The 18,974-nt window shown below is 24.8% G+C and overlaps 3 protein-coding genes across 5 annotated transcripts; 1 reads left to right on the top strand and 2 right to left on the bottom strand.

Moving 5' to 3' along the window:
- Nucleotides 1–28: 28 nt before the first annotated feature.
- Nucleotides 29–3,805, bottom strand: Pex6 (peroxisomal biogenesis factor 6). 2 transcript variants are annotated; one of them, XM_003697902.4, is made up of 7 exons: nt 3,507–3,805; nt 2,758–3,237; nt 2,239–2,691; nt 1,934–2,160; nt 1,452–1,875; nt 1,043–1,342; nt 29–982 (listed from the first exon to the last, which is right to left on the bottom strand). In XM_003697902.4, exons 2-7 carry the CDS (start codon nt 3,191–3,193, stop codon nt 390–392), a joined length of 2,433 nt encoding a protein of 810 aa, XP_003697950.1. In that variant the 5' UTR covers nt 3,194–3,237; nt 3,507–3,805; the 3' UTR covers nt 29–389. The 2 variants fall into 2 exon arrangements, with proteins under 2 accessions (XP_003697950.1, XP_086773058.1); XM_086916932.1 differs by having other exon boundaries at nt 29–919.
- Nucleotides 3,754–11,468, top strand: LOC100865565 (uncharacterized). 2 transcript variants are annotated; one of them, XM_012492552.3, is made up of 15 exons: nt 3,754–3,902; nt 4,237–4,415; nt 4,517–4,721; nt 4,800–4,996; nt 5,061–5,295; nt 5,363–5,519; nt 5,615–5,846; nt 5,943–6,756; nt 6,837–7,561; nt 7,635–7,810; nt 7,893–8,333; nt 8,440–8,615; nt 8,686–8,933; nt 9,000–9,263; nt 9,375–11,468. In XM_012492552.3, exons 2-15 carry the CDS (start codon nt 4,276–4,278, stop codon nt 9,547–9,549), a joined length of 4,185 nt encoding a protein of 1,394 aa, XP_012348006.1. In that variant the 5' UTR covers nt 3,754–3,902; nt 4,237–4,275; the 3' UTR covers nt 9,550–11,468. The 2 variants fall into 2 exon arrangements, with proteins under 2 accessions (XP_012348006.1, XP_012348005.1); XM_012492551.3 differs by having other exon boundaries at nt 3,754–3,915.
- LOC100865445 (ras GTPase-activating-like protein IQGAP1) lies at nt 9,631–18,473 on the bottom strand. The gene is made up of 26 exons (XM_012492550.3): nt 18,362–18,473; nt 18,106–18,199; nt 17,795–18,029; nt 17,570–17,714; nt 17,338–17,495; nt 17,128–17,262; nt 16,969–17,053; nt 16,766–16,857; nt 16,523–16,688; nt 16,268–16,431; nt 16,058–16,192; nt 15,790–15,940; nt 15,457–15,711; nt 15,238–15,386; nt 15,036–15,179; nt 14,628–14,933; nt 14,345–14,509; nt 14,162–14,275; nt 13,741–14,078; nt 13,442–13,666; nt 12,973–13,363; nt 12,720–12,899; nt 12,525–12,654; nt 12,187–12,457; nt 11,843–12,124; nt 9,631–11,779 (listed from the first exon to the last, which is right to left on the bottom strand). Exons 1-26 carry the CDS (start codon nt 18,399–18,401, stop codon nt 11,419–11,421), a joined length of 4,911 nt encoding a protein of 1,636 aa, XP_012348004.2. The 5' UTR covers nt 18,402–18,473; the 3' UTR covers nt 9,631–11,418.
- Nucleotides 18,474–18,974: the final 501 nt, after the last annotated feature.

Raw genomic sequence — 18,974 nt, 5'->3', positions numbered from 1 at the left:
CAGTAAATTAATTATTCAATTCCAATTATTGTAATTTGCAAAAAAAAAGCCTTTATTGAATCATTATTCTTTATTACAAAATTTCATAATTCGATAAATTTAGATACTATTTTTCTGTATTTTTTCTATTTTTTATATTTTTAATTGGTATATTATAATGGTATCATTAATAAGTAAAACATCTTGAAAATCCGAAAATATATTACATCCTTTAACATACAATAGCATACAAGATTAATTATTTGATGCAATATGTAGAATAGAATGTAGTTATCCTAGATTGAATTATTCATGTAAAAACTGTTTTAAATTTTTTTCCAAATAAATTAACATGTCGTTTATAAAACTAGAAAATGTTGAATACGATGTTTGAGATACGACTAAGTATATCACGATACCGAAGATAATGCTATCTCCATTCTTTTATATTTTTCGGCTTCTTGTTTACTAACCGAAGGTATCAAATCGTACGCTGCTTTTAAAAAATCTTCTAATTCTACAACAACATATTCGTTTAATTTAACATCTTTAGAACTATTTTGATAACTGTTTAAAATTTTACGTGCAGCATTTAACCATGCATTTGAACAAACAGAATATAAATCAGCACCAGTCGTATGATTAGGCAATTGAGATATAAACTTTTTTAATTCTTTTCCATTTTCACGGAATTTAAATTTACGAGTTAATGCCTTTAATACATTAAATTGCGAATCACGATCACAATGAATCCCTACATATAATAATTTATCGAATCGACCAGGTCGAAGAAGAGCAGGATCAATGAGATCTGGTCTGTTTGTAGCTCCTATTATAAATACATTACTTGAATAGTCAAGACCATCCATTTCTGCGAGCAATTGAGATACCACACGATCCATTACACCTCCGCTATCACCACTTCGTCCGCGATTAGGTGCTAATGAATCCAATTCGTCAAAAAATATTATACATGGCACTGCTGCTCTTGCTCGCTCGAAGACTACGATATTGTATTTTTTATTTTTAAGATATATATTTTATATATATTTCATTACCTTACCTTGTCTAACATTTTTCTCACTTTGACCGACATACATATTTAGCATTTCGGAACCTTTGACTGATAAAAAGTGAAGCTGATACTCTGTTGCTACAGCCTTAGCAAGAAGTGTTTTTCCAGTTCCTGGTGGTCCATATAAAAGAAGACCAGATTGTCCGAATTCTAAAGTATTCATTAAAGGTAACTGAATTCGTCGCATTATTTCATGTTTCAAGTTTATTAATCCACCTATATCTTCCCAATAAACTTTTGGTATATGTGGTGTACCTTTACAATCTGTATATATAGATTGCATATATTCTATAAATGAAGTGAAAATTTAAATTGATCTAATGTAAACAATAATTATTTTATTATTTTTTTATACTTTTATATAAATAATAATTATTTTTATAACATTAAATTTTACCATAAGCTTTATCAAAATCTTCTTGTAAAAGTACTAAGTTAAAAAGCTTTAAATTCTTAGCACTGAAATTTCTGCATTTATCTTTGCATCGAAATTTCACAGCATTTAGTATTAATGTCAATAAGTCTGAATATCTAAAATCTGAACATATTCCAGAAATTTTTGATAAATTCACTTGATAATCAAGATTTTGTTTCATAAGCAACCAAGAAATCAAATTTGTTCTTTTATTTTGATTTAAATGTTCTAAATGAATTGTTTCAATAAAAATTCTGTTTAATTCTGATGGTATCTCAGATTCATTTGTAGTAGCTACTATAATAATTGGATATTTTAAATGTTTATTATATAACAAATTTATCTCATTTGAAAAAGTTGATATAACTCTTTCATCCTTTTGACCTTCAGAATTTTTACCAAATACCTACAAATATTAGTTTAGAAAGTTTGCAAATATCTTAGCAAAAATATTTTTAAAATACCTCTATATTATTTAAACAGAGCATACATGGCATAGATTGTTCAGCATTATGTAATACAATTCGTAATTTAGCTTCTGTTTGTGCTGATGTCAAAGCTTGAACTTCAGCAAAATCTATATTAAGAAAATTCAAACCTATTTTTTCAGCCAAAATTTGAATTAATTTACGTTTATTTGAACCTTGTGAACCCTTAATAAGAAATATTGGGTTTATGGATAATTGAATATCTATCAAAAACATTAAATTTAAATTATAAATTTAATTTATATTATTTAGATTCATTTAGATATTTAATTGATTTTTACCATGTTTAATAAATGGCAAAATACAATGTTCTAAATGTTCCAGAAGTGTAATTATACTTGGTGGATATGATTCTATGTGTTTCTCTTTAATTTGATTATAATCAAAATGTTTCTGAGGTAAATAAGTATGTATATTTGGTTCTTGAATAACTGTAGTTTCTCCAAATAAAATATAAGAAGTATCATTAACTGTACAATCTTTATCATTAATAATAATGGAATTAACTTTAAAATATATTATAGACATTAAAGGATTGATATATAAATACATTTGATCCAACATATATTCCTTTACATTAATTCCAAATAAGTCATTTTTTTTTAGAAATCTAGGTTCAGAAAAATAATTTTCTAATAGAACACGTATTAAATTATCTGTACTCTCATATGGATTAGATATCATAGAAACTTTGACCATTGTAGCAAACTTAATAGCATTATCTTTTGCTGGCACTGAAAGGAATTAAAAAGCTTGAGATTTATTAAAATGTTAATTATAATATTTTAACATATACTTACATAAGAAGCATTTATCAATAGTGCAGTGTAATGCATTTTCTATATTATATTTCATAGTTTCTGATACAAATATATTATTTGTATCAATATTGTCTTTTTGTATTTTAGGTATAATTAATACTTTATATTTTTTTAAAGAAAATTTTGAACATATATAAAACCAAGTGGGTATAGGAGCTTTAAAATATTGTACGTTTGCTAATAAGCAAGAATTACGATCTATATAATAATTTTTCTCATTATAAAATCGTCTTATTAAATTTTTTAAAGCAAAATCAGATAATATATTCCAATTAAATTCCGCATCGATTAATGTTTTTAATTTAAAAAACGTAAACTGTACAAATGTATACAAAAATATGTAATTAAAATTATATTTCATTAATATTTTTGTTAATTCTCGTAAAAAATTCATATAAAAATATAAAGAATTCATATTACATTTGTAATTCGATTAAATTTGACAATAAAAATCATGTGCTGAAAAATAAAAGAATAATAATTTTTTATTTTATATAATGAAATAGAAATCAAAATCATTTAATAGTAGATAACAAGTAGGTAATATACTAAATTTCATAATATCTTATATATAATAACTATGTATATTTTAAATGATTTATATTGTGAAATAATTTTTAATGAAATTTCGTAATGAAAAGAATTTTGTTGGATTTAATAAATCTCCATAATGATTATTAAAAATGAAAAAAAAAAAAAATTAAAAGAATATAATATTATTGGCGTACCGATTTTGGACCAATCTGCCAAGTTACTATAGAAACAGTGACGGAAGTGTAGATTTAAAGATCATGCAAAGTCCCTTTGTAACAGCTGTCCTATTGGTAATTTTCAATAGGGATTTGTGTGAAAACTATATTAAGCACGGTGAATCTTTCTTCACATCGATTCTCGACTCTTTCGTATAGTATATTGAATTAAAATTTGTGATTAGCAAGACGTAACTCTTGCATCATTTGAAACACAGCATAGCAGAAGACAGTGAACAACCGTTGGTAGTCGCAGCCGTTAAGTAGAAAACTAACCTAACCTAAACTCATAGCGTCCTTATTGGAGATATCAAGACTAGATTTGTTCAAATTTGAAGGTCCACTGCTATTCGAAGAATATTATGCAAAGTTTTAGTACGTGTAAAAGGTTAAGTGTTTCCAAAGAAAAGATCGCTTATACTTTACTTTATCATTTTACAGTTCAGATTATTGTTTGCATTACATTTAATTAAATATCTTGAAGACTTTTGCATTTGAGTTTTTGATTTTGATATATTTTCACATATTACAATAAATTAAAATTATTAATATATTTTATTGTAATATATTAGAACAAATTATTCAAAATTTAACATGTTCTATTGTATTCATTTTTGAAATACCTTACAATTAAAAATATCTTTATAATAGACCATTTAAAAAATAATGTTATCAACTCTTTATTATTTCAATATTTTCTTCCTTCTAGAATATAAGGTGATTTAATTAAAAAAGTATAGAATTAAGAATGGATCCTGCAACAGTCATAGCTCTTTGCAAGGAAAATATTCAACCATTGCGTTATGGACGAAATGCTGTACAGTTAGGAACTGCATTAAGAGCACAAGAAGATGCAGATGCTCAACAATTACTTTTACATGAAAAACAGTGAGTTAAATAATCATTATTAATTTTTATTTTATTATATAATTATATATAATTTTATTTTATTCTAAAATATATTTTAAAATTTCATATTATTGTTTTAGAATGTACGAAGATGCAATAAAAAATTATGATGGAGATGATCCTTTAGAAAATTGGTATGAATATATACTTTGGGTGGAACAAAGTTATCCAAAAAATGGACATGAATCACATATTGGAAAACTTTTGCAACAATGCTTAGCTATATTTGAAAAAGAGACCAAATATCATCAAGATCGTAGATATATACGTCTTTGGATTAATTATGTAAAATATTTGAAATATTTTTTTGTAGAGAAGAAAGTGTTTTTTTTATTATTTTATAGAATAAACATTTGATTGCAGATAAGTATACAAAAAAATCCATTAGAATTATATCAACTTTTGCATAACAATGGAATTGGGACTATGGTTGCAGATATGTACAGAGCATGGGCTTTTGAATTAGAACAAATAGAAGATTATAAACGTGCTGATGAAGTTTATTTAATGGGTTTATCTGCTTTAGCACAACCACAGGATGAATTAGATTATGCTCACAAGTACTGATCATAAAACAATCAATGTGAATAGAATTATTTATAATATAAATTTTATCCATTCTAGGAACTTTCAACTTGCAGTTGCGCGTAAAACATTAGGACGTACGGATGATCGTAATGAAATGTCATTATTTGAACAACGTCAAGCTTTTAGTTCTTTAAGAGCAATAAAAGCTGGTAAAAAAGTTGGTAGTATACGTACTGGACATCGAGTACGCGAACATTTTCCTGGAACAATTCCACAAATTTCATCAGCGATACATCATACTAGACCAAATTCTAGGATACAGATATATCAAGTATATAAATATTTAATAATATATTCTAAATATAATAATATAAATATACATTAAGGAATTTCTATAGGATGATATGCCAAGTGAAATGAAAATTTCAAGTATATTAGATCATGTACCAGTAGAAGATACAATACATAAAGAAAATACAATTAAACCCGGTCCATGGAATAGTGGAAATAAACGATGTCCATTAATGATATCTTCTACAAAATTAGCTTTCAAAGGTATAATTTTATTTATAAAAAAAAATATATTTATACATTATATATTTCTATAAAAAATTCTTTTTTTTTTTATTTATTTTATTGTTAAATCATAGTTCATGAAGATCAACCAGATGACCTTGATGCAAACAATCTAAGATTATTTCCAAACCATACATATTTTTTTGATGGTAGCAAATATCCAGAGCATTTAACAGTGCCTGTATTTGTACCAGATCCTCCAAATCCAAATATTATATTAAGGCCTCATTATCCCAAAGAATTAGTTTATGCTAATAATATGGATCAAAGTATGGAGGAAGTAAGAGCTCAAGTGTATTTACAAAGGTAATTTATTTTTATTAATGGCTTTTTAATGGTTTAAATAACAAATTTTTTTAAATGATTATAATTACACATATTAAAAAAATTATAAAATTATAGAGCACAAACTTTAGAGAAAAAGCATGATGTATTAGATATAAGAGAAACTGATCGCCATGTCCAGAATAAAAACTTTGAACCTAATCATCAGAGGCATAATATATCTTTACAAGAATTATGTCAAAGACAAGAGTTTGAACAACAAGAAATAACAGAAAGACAAAGGAAAATGGAACAGCAACGTAGAGAAGTGGAACAACTTGAATTAGATAGACAGAGACTTCAAGTTGAACAACAAGAACTTCAAAGGCAGCAGTATGAAGCTGAAAACCAAGTTTTAGAAACACAAAGACGTGAGGCAGAGCAACGTGAATTAGAACGATTAGAAGCAGAAAGAATTGAAGCTGAAAGGATTGAAGCAGAAAGATTAGAAGCACAGAGAATGGAAGCAGAATTGAATTCACAACGAAAATTACAATCTAGTTTTATTCATCATACATCATCATTGAACACTGACCCTGAGGAACATTTACTTGGACAAAGTCTTACTGTTAATACGAAAGAAGCAATGTCTGTCGTACAAGATATGTGGCGTTCTCCCGATGCAGTATCTACAACACCTAATTTTCGTACTCCTATGACACCTAGAATTCCAGATGCCAAAAGTAAATTATCTTTTGACATACATATGGATAGTTCAATGACACAACAAGCAATGTCAAGTAGTAAACATCATTCGGGATATAATGTACAACCTTATAATGATCAAGAAAATCATCAAAACTATTCTACTCATCAAACTTATTCTAATCAAGAGCATCAAACTTCTTATAATAATTCTGGATTACATAATACATACCAATATCAAATAGAGGTATAATATAAAATACATATAAAAAAAATTTTTATATACTAAGAAATTTTTCTATTAATTTCTAAAATAATTAATTACAGCAACATCACGAACAACAAGTACAGCAATCTCATTCTCGACCACATCATTCACAGCATCATCAACAATTAATTCAAGCACATCAACAAGCTCATGTGATTCCCCATCATCATACTCTTTCTCATGTATCGCATTTGCAGTCTCATAGTCAAATTCAACATCATCAATCTCATCCTCAACATCAACCATCACATAACCAACACCTTCACAATCATCCACATCACATGCAACATATTCAAGTTTATGGCAATATAATGTCAAATGATATTGCTTATCAACAATATTCTTCGCAACTGGAATCCACGTTATTGCAGCAAAATATAGAACCTCAGAAACAACTTCATTATTCTCCATATAACGAATCAGATGTTGAAACCAGTAAACCTTATAGGATGCCACCTGAATTACCGTATATAAAATCTCCAGGAATGAATCGTAGAGATATTAAATATCTCGAAAGTGCTGAAGATAAAGAAAATGCTATTGTTGTTGATTATAATGGACCATTGGAAGAAAATATGACACCAAAGCCAGCTGATGAAAATACTTTATATATCGATGAAAGTCTCGGTATCACACCATTGACGGGAAATAACGATACTTGTTTCACAGAAGCATTTAATACGCAATTAACAAGTTCAACACCTATGACTAATCATTTTAGACAATCTTACAAAATAATAGAAGGAACTCCACAATATTCAAATCAATGTGCTGCACCTCAATCGTATGCAATTTTTAATTATATAATTAATTAATATTATGCTTTGATTTATATTTATTTTGCACTTTATTTGCAGCTGTTCAGATGCACCTAATGGTGAAACTGAAGACAAGTTGAGTGTTATATTAGAATCTACTAGAGAATATATTTCAAGCAGTTCTAGCAGCAGTACTCATACAAGAAATACTGTATTAGGTTTTACATTAACAAAAGAAGATTTGGTTCCAATAAAAGAACAAAGTATTAATAAAGGTATTTTAATCAAATATTTAAGAATTTTTAATTTATTTTTAAAAATTCGCTATATATGAAGGAAGATTTTGTCTTTAATAAGGTCTAGAAGATGAAACAAAAGATATTACTTTATCTGTGAATCAACCTTATGAACAAAAGCTTCAAGCACAAATTCAAGCTCAAGCCCAAATTCAAGCTGTGCACGCTCAAAGTCCGCGTACAGTACAACGTAACGTGGATCAAATTACTTCTGAAATTAAGAAGAATTGTGATCTGCGAAAATCAATTAACTTTAAGTTTAACGAAATAGATCAACAAGAAAAAGTTGATTCAATGGAATGTGAAGAGCACCAAGAACCTATGGAAGAAGCAGAAGAAGAAAGCTTTCAATTACCTTCAGGAAATATAAATCCTTTTGATAGAAATTTGATAGCTGGTCTTTTAAAGAAAATTAAATTCCCCCAGCCACATCATGCAGAGGGATATGTGAGATTAAATATTAATTTAAATAAGCTTGTGCCTTCTACTACGATTACGCTTGGTCAGTGCATTTTGATATACTTAAAACATATATCAGTATTGTCATACAAAATTATTTAGTACTTTTATATCTATATTTGTTACATTTATTTTTTTTATATATTTAGGTACTGAAGCGTACGATTTGGTAAAGTGCCTTGGAAAGGGAACGTACGGTACAGTATTTAGCGCAGTAAACTCACAAACAGCTCAAACTGTTGCCCTGAAAACTCAAAAGCCTGCTTGGGTTTGGGAGTTTTATATCACTAGGGAAATAAAAAATCGTCTTACTAATCCACATATGGTAAAATATTTATTAATTATTCATAAATAACAATTTTATTATTTTTACAGTAATAATGTTTTTTTTTTAGTTGCGCGGATTTATGGATGTCTCGATGGCGTATGTTGCAAATAATAGTAGTGTATTAGTTTCAGAATATTCCAGATTTGGAACATTATTAGCAGTAACAAACCAAATAAAAATTGCTACTGGTAAACCATTATTAGAGCATTTGGCTATTTTTTTCACAATTGAAATATTACAAATTGTGGAATATTTACATAAATGTCAAATAATCCATGGAGATATTAAACCAGATAATTTTCTCCTAATGCGTTTGTATGTATTTAATATTTATTAACATTTTATGAAATTATTACAAATTTATAATTATAATAATTTTAGACCAACGGAAGATGTGAGGCCAACAATACAATTAATTGATTTTGGATGTAGTATAGATATGAATCTTTTGCCAGAAAAGACAACATTTACTCAGGTTATAAAAACAGAAGATTTTACGTGTATTGAAATGCAAACTGGAAAACCATGGACGTATCAGACCGATTTATACTGTTTAGCTGCGACAAGTCATTGTTTATTATTTGGTAATTATATGAGAGTTTCAAATATTAGTGGTCGCTGGTTTATTACATCGAAAATACCAAGGTATACATATTTAAAAATATGTAAAAATAATGAAAATATGATAACTGATATAATTTTTTTTATTAAGTTATAAAAAATAAGATTTATTAAAAATTTATTTAAAAAATATAGGTATGCTAAGAGAGCTGCTTGGGAGCAATTCTTCACAGAATTATTAAATATTGAATCATGCGATAAAATGCCAGATTTATCAAAATTGCGCAACATGATGGAGGAAACATTAGCACAGATGACGGATGCACAACAGAAATTTAGAAATTTTGTTAATATTTTAAACAAACGATAACACTTACTGAATATACTGTATCAAATGTTGTGTCCCCATTTGTGCACATATTTAGTAAAGAACCAACATTTATTAAAAAAATTAATGTTATTATGCTATTTATTATCAAAGTTAATATTATGGTGACATATGTAATACACAGTTAATAGTACATGAAATGCACTTTATGGCCTGCTTCGTGGAGGCTTTAATGGACTATACTGCTTGCACATAATCAATTATATTAAAACTATTAAATACTTAATTCGATAAAAAAAAAACTTTCCAATTTAATGATATTATAGACATTTTATGCTCCATAAGTTATAAAAATGTCTTTCAAGATACCTCGTGGCACAGTACCTGGATGTTAGCATCTGTCACGTAAATTATGTAAAGGTAGATTTGTATAATAATAAAGTTGAATTAAAAACGATACTTTGAAAAAAATGGATATGTAAAAAATAAATATTTATAATATCATATGCAAAGATAAATGCGGGTTGTTTATCCACAATGTTTTATAATTACAAGCGGAAAAAATTTGGGTACTGACATATAAAGTACACCATGTAAGCTTGCATTCTTAGATAATATGTATGTAGTGTTTATAAAATATATATGGGATAAAATAAACTTCTATTCGACAGATATTACATTTTTTTACACGCACACATATGCATTTTAATGTAATTATATTTAAAAAATTGAATTTCTCTCGCATGTTCTGTAAAAAATAAATAATAAAATAACAATAACAATAATAATAAAAACAAAAATATGTTTTAATAATTGATTTCAATATTAATATTTTTTTTTGTTTTAGATATTTATTTAGAAAAAATTTTCGATATTTTGATAATAAAATATGCAAGCTCATAAAATGTAAAAATTTAATATAATATGTAAGCAATTATATACAAAAATTACATTGATATATAATTTTCTGATTTGTTTTATTAATTTTTTATTTTGAATGTGCAGGCTTATTCATCAGTATCCACTAAACAGGCCTTTATGTAGTATATTTTATAAAATAGAATTTATATATATATATACTTAATATGCATACGATAGAAATTTCAAAGTTTGTGTTCAAGCAATTCGATCTTAGATTTTATAAAATGCACAAGAACATTAGGTTGTCTAATATTTAAAAAATAATATAAATTATATATGTTGAATTAGAAATCATAATAATAATAGACAATCTATTGCTCTCATTTAGAAATTTCTAAGAATATGCCTTATCTTATTTTAACGATGCAACATAAAAATATTTATATTCATATGAGATATATCTACAATTATTCAATACCTATATTATTAAAAAGAAAAAAAAGAGAAAAAAACGAGTATTGCTGAAATTAAATTTAATTATATAAATAAATTTAGAGGAAGTTATAGGTGATATTTACTATAGTTAGTTTACTAATTTTTATAAAAATTAAAAAAATATGTTTCTCTTCTAAAAATTCTTAATTATATTTAAAAACTTTTGTTCTATAGATTTCTTTATGTATTATTGTTAAATATATCTTATAATGTAAAATTAAAAATAATTAAATCATTGCATGCCAGTGTTACATTATAAATATATAAATCTAAGATTTTATAAATTTATATACTTTGTTACACTGGTCTTTCTCATTGATACACACAACTATTCCAAGAAATCTTGTATAAATAAACTTAAGTTTTTATAAGTATAATTATTTACAAAAATTAATTGTATGATAACTTTTCTCTCTCTATGAATTTTGTAAATCGAATCTAAAATTTCTATAAACTATACAAAATTTAAGATTTACCATATCTTCATTTAAAATCTCATAAGAACATAATGCATAGTTGTCATATTTATAAATTTACATAATTTAATTTGTTTCTTTAAGTTTTACCATAAAATTTTCGATTTAATAAATATAACAATAAATTTACATTAATTTTTGCTTTTCCAAACATATCCATAATCGGTGCACCTTCAAATTGTAATTCAAGTAACTTTTGTATATCGATATCAACTTTTTCCATTTCTACTCCCATAAATTTACAACGTACGCTAAAAAGGCCGGTATGTTCTGTTGGACTTATTTCGAAAATTACATTTTTAAATTGTGATTGAGGAAGTCCATCAACTTCTAATAATACTCCTTTTTCTTGTAATTTGGATGCAGAATATTTTAATGTCATTTTAGATCTTAATTTAACATGATTATTTTTTTGAATGGCTTTAAATGCTTGTAACGATCTATATAAAAATTTTAGATTTATTAAAAGTATAAAACATAATAGAAAAAATTGTATTACATACCCTTTTCCAGTGTGTAAATTTTCCAAACAACGTTGTATATATTCATTGTAATATTCTACTTGTTCTTGATAATATTTACATTTTTCTTCTAATCTTTGTTTAGTTATCCGTAACGTCTGTAATTCTTTATTTCGTATTATTCGATATTTTCCTTTGTTACAAAGATCTTTGGCCACTGCAGTTATAATATTTTGATATCCATCTGTTTGATTGACCCATCCACCAAGTTCAAGTTTATTAAGATATGCTCGTAACTGAAGTTTACAATCATTTAAGGACGAACTGTAAATAAATTTTTACTTCTTCTTTATTTATTTAACTAATAATTTATTTCATTATAATACCTTTTATGAATGATATTTAAAGTAGGCGATAAGCTGGAGCATTTTACATCATATAATTTTTCTTGTATAGGAGAACATATAGTTTCTAAAGCTTCAACTAATGTTTGACCTTTTAAAAATTGTAATACAGAAACTAACAATTCCTTCGTTTTTATAAAAAGTTTGTTTAGACTAACATCTTCATCTTCTGGTATTTGAAATTTATTAGTGAGTATGAGACATACTTCTGTTTTCCCAAAGCGCATTAAATTCGTCTCACATATACTATCAGCTAATGAATAATTTTAATGAAATGTTAAATGTTAAATGAAATACAATGTGATAATAAATTTTCTTACAGATCCCAAGTAAAGAAGCAACAGTTGGTGCAGGACCTAAATCATCCAATAAATCATGCAAGGAATCTAGTGGATCTGGTGCTATTTGATCTTGATATTCTAACATAAGGCAATGAGTATCACAAATTTCCTATAATTAACAAAAATAAAAAATATAATAAAAAAATTATGGTAAATTATTAAAATCTCGCTTACTTGTAGTGAAATATAAATTTCAGGTTTCTGAATGAGTGTGGCTTCTGTATATTCGTGAATACAAAAATGTTCTTCTAAATCTTCAATTTGACAGCAGTAACGGAAAAAACTTTTAAATTTTTCATGGCATTCAATTATAAATGGATTTAAACAGACTAAATGTGTTGCCTCTTCACCAAACTATAAAAAAGTATACATATAATGCTTTTTATTCAATTTTAAATATTATAAATATTGTAAGAAATATAATTACTCCTTTTTTAGAAGCAGCAAATTGTAAAATTTTTGCAATACTAGCTAAATTTCTTCGTTGATCATTTGATAATGATCTATCAATAGGTAATGTAATTATATCAAAAGCATCTGGAGCTACAATAGCTGCATTTATGAAATGATAATAAATCAAATTTCCCACTACTTTTAAAATATCTTTTTCTGGAGCATTTGAGAATTTTTCAGTTAAAGAATCGTTTAAAATTTTAGCCATATATAACATTCCATATGGTATTAAATCTCTTGATTCAGTTATTTTAGTTAAAAATTCTAAAACAGTACTTTGCAATAATTGTATTCCCTTATTTAGTCTACTTTGTACTTGTTCATAATTTAAAGCTTGTTCTTGTGTTACCGTATAAGGCAAATTTCTGTCAAAAAAAAAAAAAAAAAAAATCATAAAAAAGTATAATATTTAATAAGATTTATTAATATTGTTTTAAACTTACAATGTTTCTCCTGTTTCCATTTCTAATTGATTTCGCCAACATTTATAAATATCGATAGGATTTGTTTCTATATTTAATGTTCTATCAGCTAAAATTTTTTCAATAATTGGTCCAACAATTTGTCTTAAAGCTCTTTGACCATTTAATTGCCGCGCATAATTCACTACCATTTTCAAAACAAGAGGATTTCCGGTAACAACTTCAGATGGTTTTTGAAATTTACATCTATTATAAGTTTATAATATTATAAATATTAATTTATATTCTTATTTTATTTTTTTATGGAATGATAATTATACCTGATTTCTTCTTTTAATGCACTCCCAAATAATTTTAATAATAGATATTCTTCTCTAATATTTGATCCGAAATTAAACAATGTTAAAATTACATTTTGAAGAAATTTATTTGTTTTACTTTGAGGTAAAAGAAACAAAAGTTTTGATAAGTATGTTGGATTAGTTTGTAAAGCATAAAATAGATGTTGATAACCTTCCAACATTTTTCGACCTTCTTTAGTTAATGATTTTAAACCTTTATGTGAATTAATACCATCTGATAAAGAATTTCGTTGCTCCCTATTGGAATGTTTTTGCTTTGCAAGTGTTTCTAAACTTTTTCCATGAGCTACAACATCCTAAAATTTTTAACTTTTTAAATATATTTTTAGGTATATATTAGCAGATATGATATATATATTTTTTATATTTTAATCATTACTTGTAATGTAATTCTATTTTGTATAAGTAAACCAATTTTTATATCCATACTATCTAACTGTTGTGATAATATCTGATTATGTCGTATACTTTGTACAACTTCATGTTTTAAATGCTGTAATAATAAATTCATAATAAAATATCAATGGTTAAAATCTTGTTTAAATACTAAAAACTTATATACTTGTAACTGTAAATCTTTATCATAATCTTCCGCATTAAAATTTAGAATTGCGGAAAAATGACGAACAACAGGAAATGGTGGTTTTTCCATATATAATAATGAATGGAAAGCGCGTCTTTCAGCACGACCACGCCATATAGCCTGTATTTTTATAATTTTTTCTTCCTAAAAAAATGTAATATATATATATATATATATATATATATACTAGGTAAATCAATAAAATTCTTATTTCATCGTGGATAAATCTCAAATAAAAAAAGAAAAATATTATTTTACTTACTTGTTCTTTATAATAATCTAATACATTTATATATTTAGCTTTTATTTCCAAGTATGTATTTTGAAATTTTTTTGCATTAAATTTTCTTTTCTCTTCTAATAATTTCATATATCGTTTTCGTTGTACTATACTTCTCCACCAAGCTTGTATTTTAATAATTTTATCTATATTATCATAAAAATATGTAAATCTATCAGAAATTTTTTTTCTTAATAAATATCCACGAATATAAGCTTGGAATCGAATTATCTGTTTACTTATTTTATGCTCTTCATGTTCTCTTATTATAGTGGTTTTTATTACTTCCTGAAAATAGCCAATTAATATATTTACTAATACATATAATAGATTAATAAATAATATTTTTTCAATATATAAATTAATTTAAATTTTTTAATTACACAGTACTTTTATGTCTTCCATGCTAATATAAAATGTTTCAGACATATTTTTAGGACAGTCCCAGGTGTAATTGTATTTCTGCAAATCTAGATATGATTCATTATTATTAGGAGTAATATAATAAACAAATGCACAATCATAATTTTTCTCCTGAAATATAAAATAGAATTATTAAATTAAATAATATATAATTTATTTTAAATTATACCTTAGTATTTTTTAAATTATATAAGCTTTTAAAACATTCTGTTTTATATTTTTCTGGTATTGTAAAACCAAATGTTCGAATACAATCAATTGTGAATAACATATTATTTTGTTTTAATCCTAAATTAACTTGTGATAAAAATGTACAGACTGTAAAAATATAAAGCTTATTATTAAAATTATAATTTGATAATAAATGAACAAAATGTATGAATTATACCATTTTGAACATTTTCAGATTCTGAGACAACAATTTTTGTTATATTTTCTACATCTTCCAGCCATAATTCAGAACCATCAGAATGTTTTTCTTTAAGACATTTTTTAAATAATTTCAAATAAAGAGATGCATCTTTTGGCAAAGTAGCTGAAGTATCTTTTTGTAATTTTAATGCACTATCGTTTAAAGCAGCTATGACATTATTTCGATCATTTTCTACAATACTTGAGTTTAATTGACGTAACACTTGTATTACTGTTAAAATAATAAAAAATTAAAAATATGTGAATAAAAATATATATAGTTATAATAATAGATAAGTTATGTATATACCTTGATCATCATTTTGACATTGTTGATTGACAATATCAATGCAGTCTTGAATATCAATATATGTTAATACAGGACATTCTTCACTTTGCTTTTTACATCGAGCTGTTACTAATATTCTATAATATTTTACTTTATTCTCTTGATCTATTTCCTAAAATATTAGAAAAATATATTACATAGATATATTACATAGAAAAATAACTTCTTATTTCAATTATTTCTATAAAAAAATATATATTATAAAATATATATAAAATAGTAAACTCACAGAAAAATGACAATCTGGATTTGTTAATGCTTGGTAAACTAAGTCTGGATTACCCGTGTCTATAGCTTTAGTAATTTTTGCAATCGATGATAAAACTCGAATACTGACTTTAATATCGTTATATGAAAGAACATTCTAAAAAAACATTATTTATATTAATATAAACTTGTAATAAATCATAATTTTATATTTTGCAAATTTCATATTTACCTGAGATTCAATGCAATCAGCTCTCATCTCTTCATAATATAATGGTATTGCAAAATCATCAATTTTGTCCATTAATCCTAGATCTGGATTTTTTAAAACTTTAGAGAAATCATTTCGCCTGTTATTTTGTAATGTTAAATTTAAAAACTCTATACTTTCATCTCCTGAATTAAAAAAAATATTTAGTAATTTAATATAAAATATTTGAAAATATAATCTTTATAATATATATATATATATATATATAATACTAACGTTTTCGAGATTTAAATGCCATTTTATTTACTTCATCAATTTCCTTTTGAAGTAGTTGCTTCCAATGATGTTGATTACTCTCTGAATATATATTGTTCCATTCAGAACTTTCTAATAATTGCATTAATTGTTCTTTATATAATTGTGCGTTTTCATCAATAATATTCTAACAAAAAAACGATAATATTCATAAATAAGAAAATTATAAGAAAGATTATTAATAAAAATTGTAATAAAATATACTTTTAAACATAATGTAGATATTTTTAATTTATCCATAAAATCATTATTTTTAGAATGAATAGATTGAATTATATCTTCCATGGCACAATGAACTAAAAAAAAATATATACATATAATTAAAAAAAGTATTTCTATTAAAAAGGAATATTTTATGGAAATTGATTATTAGAAGGAAAAATATAAAATGATTGTAAATTACTTACCATTAACATAATTAATATGACCCTGAATTTCTACCTGAGTCAATAATTCATCATATATATCTGGTACATAACTATCATTAAGAGACTGTTAAAATTATATTTATTAATACTTATTGAAAATATAAATAAAAATAATTTAAGAAAAAAATTATTACTTACTCTATTAAGAGCAGCTTGTATTTTAGATTCTTTTGCTTCAAATAAAGTATCACTATATTTCTTAATATAACATGACATAATATTTTTTAACTGTACTACTTTATTTTGAAGTGTAGTCAATATTTTATCATTATTCTTGAAATATAAAATTTAAATATTATTTAAATTATTATTTGAAACTTTTTAAAAATGTAAACATGATATTTATACCTTTTCTATAATAGCTTGATTAATAGCTATTACTGCAGCATGAAGTGTTACTGCATCAATCTCCATGCTATTTGTTAACAAACCACCAATTTTTTGAAATGAAGGCATTTGTATTCCATATTTTTTTAATTCATTACTGACCATATTTATTTCTTCCTCTAAAGAGAATAAAATGGTACAATTATAATTAATCTAAATATTTTTATATAGTATAATAAAATGAAACTGGTACCAGTAAAATTCACTTTTCCATATAAATCTTGAATTTGTGGAGCTTTACCCAGCTTAAATAAATGAGTACTCAGAGCATGAATACAATATATTACACGAGGCATATTTTTTTTATCATAGATATCTGTTGTTTCTGGTTGAAAAGTCTATTAGAAAATTAATTTTATTACTTTCAACAATTTAAACAAATAGAAAATATTTTATTGTTCATATTGCAAACACATACTAATGGTAATTGCATAGATTTTAAGGCTTTTAGAAAATAATTAATATTATCTGTATGTCTAAATTGTAAACCAATTGCTGTATAACGTTTTTGTTCAGGATCATATATTTTGTGAATAGGCAAAGATTCAGGTGCCATAAAATGAGCAAGTTTAGCTAAATATACTCCATTTCTTAAATTTTCTTCTAATTCAGTTGTTGATGGAAGTGTTTCTCTAAGACAAGCTTCCATCCATCTATAAGATGTAGAAAATATTAAAAAATGATAATTAAAAAGAATGATATTAGTTTATGATAAACTTAGATATTTACTTTTTAGCTTCCTCTAAATGACAGAGATATTCATAAGCAACTGTCTTATGACGCTGCTCATCCATTTCCTCTGCTGATTTACGAATATCTGTTCCTGTAAAACTTTATTTTCTAAATAATGAAAATCTAAATATATATTCTATATTAATATTTAATATTTCATATAACATTCATGTAACATCAAACTTTCAATATACCATATCTTAGATAAAATGCAGAATAAAAGTTAAATATCCAAACTAATCATTAATCTTACCTTTTTCATGATTAATTAATTGCTCATTGATAATACTCATATTAATTAATAAGAATATATAATAAACGCATAAAAACAGAAAGCGATACACAACAATGGAATAGTACGTTAAATTCTATAAATTCAAACTTGTTCAAAACTACAAATACGATGCAACACTGACTAGTAATACCAACTGAAATGTTCCAAAATCAATCAAATCTAATATCATTGGATATAAAAAAAACATTAACAACTAACTTCATACTTCTTATGATTTGATTTGACTTGATTGGGCAAATGGAAATGATCGGATAAATAAACAATAAATTATCAATTTTAATTTATAAAATATCTAACAAGATAAATAAATAATAAACAAAATTCTACTTATAAAATAATTAAATTTAAAGACTTGAAAAGACATAATACAAAGTTAAAAAAGAATTTTTTTTATTTATTTTTTTAATTATAAAATAGAAAAAACAAATAATATAAGATAAATGATTATAAATTAAATAATTTCATTATTATTCTTGAATCTTAATTGTTTTGAATTTTTATTTATATCTCTATTCTCGTTTATTATTTTTTCATAGATTATTCCTAACTTTTTATTAATAATAATAAAATT

This window comes from Apis florea, unplaced genomic scaffold, assembly GCF_048593485.1.
Source record: "Apis florea isolate Af1SG1 unplaced genomic scaffold, ASM4859348v1 contig_3803_pilon, whole genome shotgun sequence".
NCBI lineage: Eukaryota > Metazoa > Arthropoda > Insecta > Hymenoptera > Apidae > Apis > Apis florea.
Note: the sequence above shows the minus strand (reverse complement) of the source record. Positions and strands in the feature narration are given on the sequence as shown.